Here is a 13,306-nt window from a genome sequence, read left to right on the forward strand (position 1 = left end):
AAAGGGAGTGTTCATTCCCTCTTGCTTCCACAGGCTAGTCCCTGCATACTGAGCATACAGCGACAGCCTGGGACCCCAGTGACTTGCAGGAGGCCCCAGTGCAGGATTCAGTGGGAAGGAAAGTAATTAACCTCTCTCAATTGGTTTTTCACTGACAAAGCAGTTCTGAAGCCAACAGAGTTATCTTGGGGACAGAGTCTTCATCTATTCAGAGGCATCCCAAGCACACACTGTCCCCAGAACACAACAAGAGTGTATCAGCACCTCGGGCAGCTGCCTCTTAAATTAATAAAGCCGGGCAGCCTGGGATACAGCTTCTCCTCCAGCATGCAGATACTGTAGGGTGGAGATGGAGAAGGTCCCCTCCTCCTTCCGTCTTCACATCCCAGTCACCACTTGGCAGGGTCTCTGTCCCCAGCTCCAAACCTGCTTTTGTATACTAGATACAGTATAGCCATGTGGCCAGGGTGGGACTATGTCTCAGGTAACAGTCCCAACAGCTGCTCACCTTGGATTTGAGCTGTACATACTCCTCTGAGCCATAAGGAACACTCCGGAGGGAAGTGAGGTAGTCGTAACTGATGACAGCCGTCTGCAAACCAAAGGAAGGACATATGTAATCTTAGTGCCCTGATGTTATTTTCTGCCAGGTACTAGATAATTCATATGGCATGTCCCCATCCCTAAAATACACTTAGCCCTCAGATCTCGACAAGATGCAAACAACTTACTGTGCATTCATACATTAATAATAAGAACTAATATTTATCTATTATTTTAAGGTTGGATCTTTATAACCACCCTGGGAGTTAAGTGCTATTATTATTCCTCTTTTTACAGTGGAGGAAACTGAGGCTGAAAGAGGTTAAATTACTTATTCAGAGTTAAACAAGTTGTAATTGTCTGAGACAGGATTTGAATTCAGGTCATCCTGATTTCAAGTCCAATACTATCCAATAAGTTACCTTTTTGTTGTTATTTTTCAGTCATTTCAGTCGTGCCTGATTCTCTGTAACCCCATTTTGTGTTTTCTTGGTGAAAATACTAAAGGGATTTGCCATTTCTTTCTCCAGTTCATAACAGAGTTAAGTGACTTGCCCAAAACTAGTCAGTATCTGAGGCCAGATTTGAAATCAAGAATATGAATCTTCTTGACTCCAGGCCCAGGACTGGGCCATCCAGCTACTCAGTAAGCCACCTAGATAAAAGACAGAGAACCCTACCTACTATGTGCCAGGTACTGCACAAGGTGCTTGAGAATCATGGACTCAGTTGGAAGAAGACAACAATGTGGCATATTGGAAAGTGTGCTGATAGAGTGATCCAGAACAATTCCAAAAGACTTAGGATGGAAAATCCCATCTATATTCAGAGAAAGAACTGATGGAGTTCAAATACAGATCGAAACATACTATTTTTACTTTACTTTTGGTAGTTTTTTCTTTTGTTCTGTTTCTTCTTACACAACATAACTAATTTGGAAATATGTTTGACATGATTGCACATGTCTAAAACTGTATCAAATTGCTTACTGTCATCAGGAGGGTGAGTGGGAGACAAGAGAAAAAAAATTTGGAACTCAAAATTTTATTAAAAAATGAATGTTAAACTGTGCATACCCTTTGATCCAGCAGTGTTGCTATTGGGCCTATATCTCAAAGAGATCATAAAGGAGGAAAAGGGACCCACATGTATAAAAATGTTTGTGGCAGCCCTTTTCTTAGTGGCTGAGTGGATACTCATCACATGGAGAATGGCTGAATAAATTATGGCATATGAATGTTATTATGGAATATTATTGTTCTATAAGAAATAATTATCAAGATGATTTCAGAGAAGCCTGGGGAGACCTACATGAACTGATGCTAAGTGAAATGAGTAGCACCAGAAGATCATTGTACACGGCAACTGCAAGATTATATAATAATCAATTCTGATGGATGTGGCTCTTTTAGCCAGTTCCAATGATCTTGTGATGAAGAGGGCCAACTACACCCAGAGAGAGGACTGTGGGAACTGTGAGGATCACAAAATAGCCTTTTCACTTTTTTTGTTGTTGTTCACTTTTTGATCTGATTTTTCTTGTGCAAGTCAGCTGTATAAATATGTATATATATATACATATATATATATATTAGATTTAATATATATTTCTACTATATTTAACATATATTGAATTATTTGCTATCTAGGAGAGGTGGTAGGGAGAAGGGGGGGGGGAATTTGGAACATGAGGTCTTACAAAGGTCAGTGTTGAAAAATTATCCATGCCTATGTTTTGAAAATAAAAAGCTTTAATTTTTTTTAAAAGAATATTAAAAATTATCTTTACATGTAATTGGAAAAAATACTGTTTAAAAGGAAGTATGCATTTATATAATATTTCTGCAGCCACGTATGTATGTGCATGTTCATCTATATCAATAATTTTTTCTAAAGTCTCTACAATGAGGCTTTAAATCAATCCATTCCCACTGAGAAAACCTACCGTGGCTACAGCTCTGCCTATCCTGACTGCTCCAAAATCATTGGGGTCCAGGTACTTATTACTGTAGAGGTAGAAGCCAGAGGAAGCCAGGGCCATGCTGGTCCAAGAAACAATTTTCAGTGCCCTCCTGGCCATATTGTCTGTCCACCCCTGAAAAAGAAAGCAAGAGAGACCATATGGATGAAACGATTTTACAAACAGATAGATATTTGTGTCTAATGGTAGCCATCTCTAAGATGGGGAGGCAGGAGGGAGAAGGGAAAAAAAAGAAATTTACTTAATAATTTTATTATGTTTTTAAAGGAATAACAAGTTGTATAAAATAGATTTAGAGTTTCATGTGCAATGCTTTTTTTATTACACTCTTATGAAATTGTTTGTGATATCTCATAAATTAAAAAAGAAAGTAAATATAAATTTTTTTAAAGACCAGGATATTTTTTTCCCTTCATTGCAGAGAAATAGGGTAAGCTAGAATGGCAGTGGATGGGGCACTGAACTTGTAGTCAAAAAGACTGGGTTCAAAACATACCTCAAGACACTTTCTAGCTTATAATCCTGAGCAAGCCATTTATCCTTTTGGTGATTCACTTTCCTCAGTAATAAAAATAAAAGAGCTGAACTAAATGCTTCTAAGGTTCTTCTAAACTTTAAATCTATGATGCTGTGATTTTTTTCTTAGTTAATAGTGTTTTGTTTGTTTTGTTTTGGGAGAGCAGCTAGGTGGTGCAGTGAATAAAGCACCAGTCCTGAAGTCAGGAGGACCAGAGTTCAAATAACCTCAGACACTAAACACTTCCTAGCTTTGTGACCCTGGGCAAGTCACTTAACCTCAATTGCTTCAGGGGAGGAAAAAAACGAATGAAGGGCAAGTTAAGCCCTACAATCTGGCCAACTTTCCAGATGTTTGGGGTTTTCAATAATAATAACAATAATGAGCTTTATTGACTCATTCGGTTTTTCTCTTACTCATTTCCAGATCCAAAACTTCCTGACTCCAAAACCATGCCATTTTGCTTCTCCTTGCCCATGAAAATCAGGAAATACTGACATATACAGAAATGCACTTTTTCATTCTTATATACACGAGGGAATGTTGGTATGTACAGATTTGCCCCTCTTCCATATCTATGGAGGAACGCTGACCCATACAGATAGGTACCTCTCCATTGTCATGTAGGATGCTGGCGTGAGACGCACACCTCTCCAATCCCACGTACATGAGGGAGCCCCGGCACGTGGAGGCAGACTCTTTCCCACATACACAGAGGAATGTGCCTTTCCTTTCCTGTGCCAAAGGGGGAACCCCGCAGGTGGGGCAGCTCATGGGCCTTCCTTTACCCAACTAGGCCCATACACAGCTAAACACGTTCTCTTACAACAAAAATAAAGGCAATACTCAGTGTGACTACAAAATTCTCATAGACAGGGCCTTTTCTCCCCCCCTCATACTCCTACAATGCTTTGCTCATCTTCCTACATGTTTGCAGAGTTGGTTGACTTCATTAACCTAGTCACATGTTGATGGGAGGGGGGCCTAGATCCAGATCAGTGCTCTAAGAGAGATCATCCCCTTCCCTCTTGAGTCTCTTTTCTCACTTTGTCTGGCCTGCTATTAGATGGGCAGTGTCCCTCCCCCATGATGTTGCTGCTCAGTCATTTTTCAATCACATCCATCTCTCCATAGCCTCATTTGGGATTTTCCTGGCAGATATACTGGAGTAATTCACCATTTCCTTCTCTGGCTCATTTTACAGATAAGGAAACTGAGGCAACTAAGGCTAAGTGATTTGCTCAGTATCACACAGCTGGTAAGTGTCTGGGGCCAGATCTGAACTCAGATGAGTCTTTCCTGACTTCAGACCTAGCGCTCTAGGTCTCAGGTTTTATCCCTGAGCCATCCAGAAACCCTCCTTCATGGGCTCTGGCCATTAAAGTGCTCTTCCCTTTTTTATGTCTACAAGGCGCCTAAAACATAGAAAGTTGACACTAGGCCCAAACTCTTGAGCTGAAGCTACTGACAAGGAGAAAGCCCTAAACCACCAGCTCTCCAAAAGACTAACCCAGATCTCTGCGGCAGTTCAGTTGTTTCAATCAGGTCTGACTCTTCATGACCCCATTTGAGGTTTTCTTGACCACTTTACAAGTCTATAGGACAGTTCAAGGATAATATATGGCTTAAATCTAGACTAATAGCCTCTCACCCTATCCCTCAATTCCCCCTTGACCAGTACCACATTCACCCTTTCTCCCAGACTGGCCCATCAAGTGATATTAATAAAAACAACTCCATTTTACATAGTGCTTAAAGATTTACAAAGCATTTTTCTCATAATATGCCCAACATTACTTAAATAATAATAGTGCACACATGTTGTGATTTACAAAATTATTTCGTTTAATCATCTCAATCCTCATTGGAAGCAAGCGTGGTGCAATGGAAAGATTGCTGACCCTGGGGTCACAGAACCTAAGTCCTAAGTGCTTTTTCTGCCATTTCTACCAGCATAACCTTGACCAAGATTTTTAATAACAGCTAGCATTTATAAAAGCTCATTTTTATTTATATAAATTTATTTACATATATAAAGCTAAATATAAGGTTTACCAAAAAATTCACGTTATCTCATTTGAAGTAGAGGATATTATGAGCAAACTGAGGCTGAGAAAAGTTAACTGATTTGCCCAATGTTCCAGCTAGTAAGTGTAAGAGGTGGTATTTGTTTTCAGGTCTTCTTAATCCAAAGCCAACAGGGGCAGCTAGGTGGCTCAGTGGATAAAACATCAGCCCTGAAGTCTGGAAGACCTGAGTTCAAATCTGGCCTCAGACACTTAACGCTTCTTAGCTGTGTGACCCTGGACAAGTCACTTAACCCCAATTGCCTCAGCAACAAACAAAAGATATATCTCAATGTGCATATGTAAAAAAGTGTGTATGTTTGTGTGTGTGTGTGAATTTAACAAGATAGCAATAGAATCCAAAGCCAACATTCTATTGACTAGCTGCTAACTCTTTGAACCTCAGTCTCCTTATCTGTAAAATGAAACTCTTGAAGTAGATAACCTATGTGGTTCCTTTGACTCTAATCCTGCATATATGACCTGATGACCAAGCAAAGGTATTTAAAAAGTATTTATTAAGCATCTAGTATATGTCATATACTGAGTAAGGCTCTGGAGATACAAAAATAATAATTTAACAGTCCTTGCCCTCAAGGAACTTACATTCTATTGGGAAGTATTGCAAGTTCTTCTATGCTTTAATCACTTAGAACTGTACTATGACTTCTAGATTATCCAAATGCCCATGAACTAATGCAATAAGGAAAATAAGTCTCAGAGAGATTTAAGTGATTTACCCAAAGTCCCTCTGCTGCATTATGGCAGCCAGGATTTGAATTCAGTACTTTATAACAAATAACAATGGCTTTACTATCACAGCATTCTACTTCCCAATCAGTCTAAAAGGTTGTTATTCCTTTCTTTTTTAAAAAGTTAAAAAAAAAAAAACCTCCCACAATCAAATTCATTAGTAAAACCCATCCTAAAGGAAGCAAGGCTGCCAAGTTCATAACACACCCCACACACACACCTTCCTCCTTCTCTCATTGCTGACACTGCTGACAATTATTATAAAAGAAGGTTTAAAAAGCTAATTGGCCTGAATTGTTTACCTAGGTTTCATTTTTTGGTTCAGATGGCTGGGATCAGTTCTCTGCACTGCAGGAAAGGGGTTAGACTTTTTAAATGCCCTTTTTAATTGAAAAATAAATTTAAACTCACTTTCAAGGACATTCTTTTTTGTTCTACTTAAGTCATAAAATTTTCTCTATTCCCAAGTCACTTTACAAAGACTTTTTAATAAGCCCAATCTACATTTCAGAGGTATTCCCAAGTAATTTGATATAAATGGACAAAAACATTCCTCTATTTCTAAAATAAAACTGTAGTTGGTACTAAACCTGAAATTTTTTTTAAATGGCACAGTAGAAAATGCTGGGGAGGCTGTGGGAAAACAGGTATATTAATGCATTGCTGGTGAAGATATGAGCTAGTCCAAACATTTTGCACAATAATTTGGAACTATTCCTAAAAAGTTATTAAACTATACATACCCTTTACCCCAGTGATACCATTTCTAGTTCTATATAGCAAAGAGATCAAAGAGGAAAAAGGACCCATATGAACAAAACATTTATAGCAGACATTTCTACAGTGACAAAGAACTCAAAATTGAGGGAGTACTCATCAAAGAGGGAATGGCTGAACAAGTTATGGTATATGAATGCAATAAAGTATTATTCTGCCATAAGATGAAGGGGATAATTTCATAAGAATCTGGAAGGATTTGTATGAACTGAGGTAGAGAAAAGTGAGCAGGGTCTATAGAACAATTTATACAATAACAAACTTGTAATGCTGGTTTTTAATGTTAACATTAAAGGCCTTATCAACGCAATGATCAATTATGATTCTAGAGGACCCATGATGAAACTTGTGACCCACCTCCTGACAAAGAATTTAGGGTACAAATTAAAGCCCATGCCAGTCACCAGAGATGAACCTGAAGATTCACAGAGCAGATGCACGGTCCTGTCTACTGAAGGGGGAGTTTTGTTCTCTAGGAGGAAGCAGCAGCAGAAAAAAGAGACCCAGATCCAGACCCAGACCCAAATCCCCAGAGACCTAGCTTCCATGCAAACGTCCCCCTAAGAGTGAAGGAAGTGGACATAGGAATACATAAAATGATGATAGAGAGCCTCTAAAGAGACCAGAGTGAGAGTTTTCCATCCGGTGTCAACGGTAGGGTACTCCCTCCAGGTATCTTAAAAGACCCTGTCAGCGGTGAAATATGCCAAAGCATGAAAACACCTCACATGGTTAAACTCTTGCTTAATGAATCACCTGTTCTGGCTTGTCCTGCTCCTTTGGCTTTTACCTGACTTCTCAGTTAAGTCCTATCTCACTAGGGAGCTAAGGAGCTAAACACCCTGAATGCTAATCATTAGGCAGTGGCAGTTTTGGGGTGGTTCACGTGGACTCACTAAATTCTCATCAAGAAGCTTTACTTGGGTAAAGTTCTTCTTGAAAGCAAGAACCATGTCTTATGTGGACACATATGGCCCAGTAATTCACATAGTACCTGACACATATAACAAACACTAAGTCAATATTAATTGATTGTACTCCTCTGATAACTCATAGAAGCCAGAATCATATCCTGTCCGTGTAAAATGCTCAAAAAATACTTGTCAATCAACAAGATTGATTATTGAGATTTTACTCCCTTGGAAAACATAATTAAATGGATTTTAGAAAAAGGGAAGAAATTGTTTGAATCTTAGAATTTTTATTCTAATAATCTGAATATAATTCAATTCAGCAAACATGTATTAAGCATCTAATAAATGCTGGTGGACATATCAACTTTAAATAAGAAATAGATGCTGTCAAGGAGGCTATCTATGGTCTGGTTAGAGGATATGATAACAGATAATTGTAACTCAAAATAATGTAGGATGGGCATTAGAAAGGTATGAACCAAAGTGCCATGTGAGGCACGAGACAATCAAGAAAAGACTTTTAGAGGAAGGCAGTTGAAATGGATTTTAAAGAATAAGTATCAATTTAATGAGTAATGAGGAAAGTAAATGAGAAAAAGGGAACAGTGTGAGTAAAACTGTGGAGGTGGAAAAGCTCAGGTTATATTTGGGAAAAGAGCAGTCCAATTTGGCTGGAATATAGAATAAGAAGACAAGAAATATTATAAAACCAGAAAGATAGGGTTTTATCAGATTTCAGAGAGCCTTGAAAGCCAGACACAAGAATTAAAATCTTACTTGGTAGTTAGTCAAGTTATTTTCGAGAAGTGACATGAGCATACATTTATGTATTAGGGCAATTTGTGCAGCAGCGGTATGAAGGGATAATGATAACTGCATCATCATCATAATAATATATTAATGGTTGGCATTTGTATAGTGTTTTATGGTTTACAAAGCACTTGAAAAAAAAATTATCTCATTTGAAGCTCACAACAGCCCTGCTGGGTAAAGGCCATCATTATCCCCATTTTACAGATGAGGAAACTGAAGCAGACACAAGTTAAGTGACTTGTCCGGTAATTGAGGCTAAATTTGTACTCTCATCTTCCTTACTCCAGGTCTAGCACTCCATCCACCCTCACACCAAGTTGCCTCTAGATAAGATCTATACAAGAAGGAACACTGGCATTTACTAGCAAATTGCCAATCAAGGCATGTGGAGTACGTGACTATATTATTGCTAAATCAATGATAAGAAGTACATCAGTGGTCCCATATCGCAAAAGAAACCCCAATGGGTCATGAAAATGGAGAATAAGAATCCTATAACTAAATGAATGAGTAGATAATGAACAAAACTGACACCCCTCTCCAGGGTACAGCTAAATGGAGCACTGACCACTCAGAACTAGAAAGTCATTATAGAAAGAAGCTTTTCAGTTACTGATCTGTGGCTGGACTGGCTCCAGAAAACAAGAGATGTGATCTCACATTACCTCAATCTTTCAGTTACATTGCTCCACTTTCTAAAAATGATGAACTAGAACCATCATGCCTTCTCATCCCTGAAAAGGGAATGAATTTTAAGAAAACCAAGGAGACCAGTGCCATAGATCTAGAGCAAATGTCTAGACCATTGGGAAGATGGTGGAAAAGAAAACCAGAACAATGCCTAGGCCAAATTCGGAATTAACCCTTTGATTTGCTCCAAGGAAAAAGGAGAGCTCCAGGTAGGTCATTAAAATCCAAGGATAACTAATAAACAACATGCAGAGTGAGAGGCCCAACAAGGAAGCAGGAAGTTGGAATAGGATGCTTCACTCTGTGAGGGACTGATTAAGCACAGAAGCTATAGAGCCATAGAAATGTCAAAGCTGAAACGGATCTCAGAAATCTAGTTTCTCAACCACATGATTTGCCTGTTAATAAAATAATTTTTCAATTGACTAAGAGATACATAGATTTTTGAAAACGGGAAAAAGATCCAAGTGTTCTTTTGTTCTTTAGACAATCTCAGAGAGAACTCCTTTATTTGATTTGAGAACCAGGGCAAAATAATAGTATCTCATATTTATACAGAACATTATAATTCAGTGGAAAATAAATGCAAATCTTTCTTTGGTCAGCCTAAGACTAAAATTCAGGAGAACAGAGATGAAGTCCCAGACTGGTCCTGATTCTAGGCTCTTAAAAATTAACACATAAAGAAAGTACAAACTCTTGGCAGATGTATCAAGCTGAAAAGGCTTCAAATATAAACCTAGTGACAAACTGTGTCTATATCTGAGGTAGGCAAAACAGACATCATTACCTGCATTACAGGTCAGGAAACTGAGGTTCATATCAGTTAAATGACAAGTCACATATCTTGCAAGAGGCCGAGTCAAATGTGAATGAAGATTTTATGACTAAGAAGTATATGGAAGATGTTTATCCAATAGCACTGGAATAGGTGCCAATGAAAGTCTACCAATTAGAGTAATGGCACCCAACACCTTTTTCTATCCAACCATTATCTAAAAACAATTTTCCAGTGAAGATTTCATTAAAATCAGGCCACTTAAAATTAAAAGAAACATTTGTTAAGTATCTTCTGTGGATACAGCAGGGGACTAATCAATTTCTTTAAAAGTTCTTGCCTTCAAGAAACTTACTATAAAAACAAAGAGACAAGAAATATGTTCAAGTACTATCCAGTCCATTTCAGTCTATACTAACCTCTCCTTTAGAGCAATTTGGCCCTTAATTGACTTCTGTGACTTAGTTTTCTTTCTCCAGCTGTCCTTGCCATGTTCTGCATTCCTCCTCAGACTAGGTACATAGCCTGTTCAATAAATATCTGTTGGTTGACTAATTCTTGAGGCACAGATTTCACCTCTGGCAAAGGTTAAAGATCTAGATAAGATACTAGAATCAATTCATCCAGTCAACACCCCTATTTTTAAAGTCCAAGAAATAGACCTGGAGCCCTTAAATGATTTGAGCAAAGTCATACAGCTAATCAGAGCCAATCTGGAGAGGGAGATAAAATATATATTTGTTAAGTGAAGGAATAAAAAAAAGGAAAATAAAATTAAGTTACACAAGACATACAAAGGAGGCTGAACTAGAACTCAGTTCAATTCTTCTGACTCCTAATCCAACGAGCCCTTTTGTTCTCCTCTTGAGAGGCTGTTGTTTTTAATTTTATGTTGTTCTACCCTACACTTCCAAGGACTTGGAATCTCATCACGTGGGCAACTTCTTCCATCCATACAGACAGCAGCCCCCTCCACATCTGTCCATCCTGGATGATTGACAGTTATGTCCATCACCGGTCATCAGGGCAAAGAATCCACCACTCCAGTTACCAGCCTAACGAAAGCGTTACAGAACGTTCTCCTGCCAGCTTGCACTGCTAAGCTGGTCACTTCGCCCCAATGGGCCTCAGTTTCCTCTTCTGTAAAACAATGGGTATGGAGCTAAACTGAAAACTATGCGTTACAGCAGCGGGCTTGGGTGCACTGAATCCTGGGAGCCACCTCTAGGAGGCTCTCTGGGAGCTCCCAGATCAACCTCCTTTAGGCAGTCGGCCAGTTGGGGAATAAATGACAAGCTCCGGGTTGGCTCTCAGGGCTGGCTTTTGGAATCCCCAGCGACCAGGCGGGACTGAAGCCCTTCCACCTCCCCAGCGGCTGAGCTTCCCGCCACCGACCTGCCGGCCAGGGGCACCTGCAGAACTTCCCCGCTGCACAGGCTCAGCCTCGTGGGGATAGTTTTAAAAAAAAATGTTCTAAATTCCACGCCTGCGTTCTGTTAATCCTAATTCTGCCCAGTCCGGGGGGAGTTGGAGGAAAAAGTACATCTCTTCTCCCCGGTCCCCTCCCCGTGCCTCCCTCAGGCAGAGTGCGGCCCAAGCTCCAGTGCAAGCAGGACAGCACAAAACAGTCACTTACCGGCTTCCCCCCACCGACCTTTCGTTTTCTACGCTGGGGAATCCGGAGATCCTCCTCTCCAGCCAAGCTCTCTGCACTGCGCATACGCGGCGCGGCAGAACCTTCTGGGAGCTGTAGTTCAACTCGGGCTTTTAAACTTGGACGGTAGCCCTGAGCTCCCGGGGAGAAGGGCTGGAGAAGTCATACAACCTGTATCCAAGCGGAGCGATTCATTAAAAGGGAAAAGAGAACAGCAAATTAGTGTATTAGACAGCGTTGCTTAATAGCTATCCTATAATGTGGTGTTTGTGTCATCTCTTTTCTACTCCACGAGACTGTCTTGAGTTACTCATCTCTTCTGGTTCCTATTTTTTTAAAAATGCTCTGCGCTCAGTAGCTGCTAAATAAATGTTTATTGAATGAATTTATCTAACTTGGTTGCAACATTGGACGACATTCAAAAGAAGAAGGAAAAATATATATATCAGGAGATGTTACAAACAAGTTTCTGAGGAAGGCTTTGCAGATTTTTTTTTTTTTTAAGATTTTACCCTAAAAAGAGAGAGGAACTTTTCTGAATATGGTGGACTTGGGGGTGACATTGCTATTACTAGAAAGTTTTGTGATTTAAAATTATTTTTTTAAGAGTTTTTTTTTTTCAAAACTTAGTTGAACAGTCAAAATCTTACCCAGCTCCTAAGGAAACAAAGTTCATCAAACAAACTCCATAGGTAAACTAAGTCAGTTCAGATTAAACTACACTGGCAGCCCTTTTTGTAGTGGCTAGAAACTGGAAACTGAATGGATGCCCATCGATTGGGGAATGGCTGAATAAATTGTGGTATATGAATATTATGGAATATTATTGTTCTGTAAGAAATGACCAACAGGATGATTTCAGAAAGGCTGGGAGAGATTTACATGAAGTGATGCTGAGTGAAATGAGCAGGACCAGGAGATCATTATATACTTCAACAACAATACTATATGATGACCAGTTCTGATGGCCCAGGCCATCCTCAGCAACGAGATCAACCAAATCATTTCCAATGGAACAGTAATGAACTGAACCAGCTATGCCCAGAAAAAGAACTCTGGGAGATGACTAAAAACCATTACATTGAATTCCCAATCCCTATATTTATGCCTACCTGCATTTTTGATTTCCTTCACAAGCTAATTGTACAGTATTTCAGAGTCTGATTCTTTTTGTACAGCAAAATAACATTTTGGTCATGTATACTTATTGTGTATCTAATTTATATTTTAATATATTTAACATCTACTGGTCATCCTGCCATCTGGGTGAGGGGGTGGGGGGTAAGAGGTGAAAAATTGGAACAAGAGGTTTGGCAATTGTTAATGCTGTAAAGTTACCCATACATATAACCTGTAAATAAAAGACTTTTAAATTAAAAATAATAATAATAATAATAAAAAGAGATTAAACTACACTTAAAGGGCACACAAATACGCTAAATGAGGGGAAAGATTTACAAGTAACAAAGACAACTAGACTTGATAGGGAAATTTTTCCTTCAACAATTAGCTCAAGGAACCAACAAATCACTAAATCACTTTGGGTCCCCTTTGATTTCTATCTGAGGAACATCAAACAGCCTTCCCTTATTTCATGAATTAGATTTTAGCCATCTAAAATTAGGTGGTGATGTAGATAGACCACTAGGCTTAGAATCAGGAAGACTCATCTTCCTGAGTTCAAATCTAGCCTCAGATACTTATTAGCCGGGTGACCTCGGACAAGTTACTTAACCTATTTGCCTCAATTTCCTCATCTGTAAAATGAGCTGGAAAAGGAAATGGCAAATCACTACAATATCTGTGCCAAGAAAACACCA

The 13,306-nt window shown here is 39.1% G+C and overlaps 1 protein-coding gene across 4 annotated transcripts in view; it reads right to left on the minus strand.

Annotated features, from left to right (window-relative positions):
- ADCK1 (aarF domain containing kinase 1) overlaps nt 1-13,306 on the minus strand; it is a 194,331-nt gene that overhangs the window by 138,678 nt on the left and 42,347 nt on the right. For 2 of the 4 annotated variants that reach the window (XM_031952434.1, XM_031952433.1), the window contains exons 2-4: nt 11,469-11,657; nt 2,489-2,638; nt 509-592 (exon numbers count right to left, since the gene is read on the minus strand). In XM_031952434.1, the coding sequence (XP_031808294.1) occupies nt 509-592; nt 2,489-2,638; nt 11,469-11,552 (318 nt within the window). In that variant the 5' untranslated portion in view covers nt 11,553-11,657. Of the gene's footprint in view, nt 1-508; nt 593-2,488; nt 2,639-10,251; nt 10,555-10,626; nt 11,206-11,468; nt 11,658-13,306 lie in introns of those variants that run through there. The other 2 variants (XM_031952437.1, XM_031952435.1) reach the window with 2 other exon arrangements.

This window comes from Sarcophilus harrisii, chromosome 2 (assembly GCF_902635505.1).
Source record: "Sarcophilus harrisii chromosome 2, mSarHar1.11, whole genome shotgun sequence".
NCBI classification, from domain to species: Eukaryota; Metazoa; Chordata; class Mammalia; order Dasyuromorphia; family Dasyuridae; genus Sarcophilus; species Sarcophilus harrisii.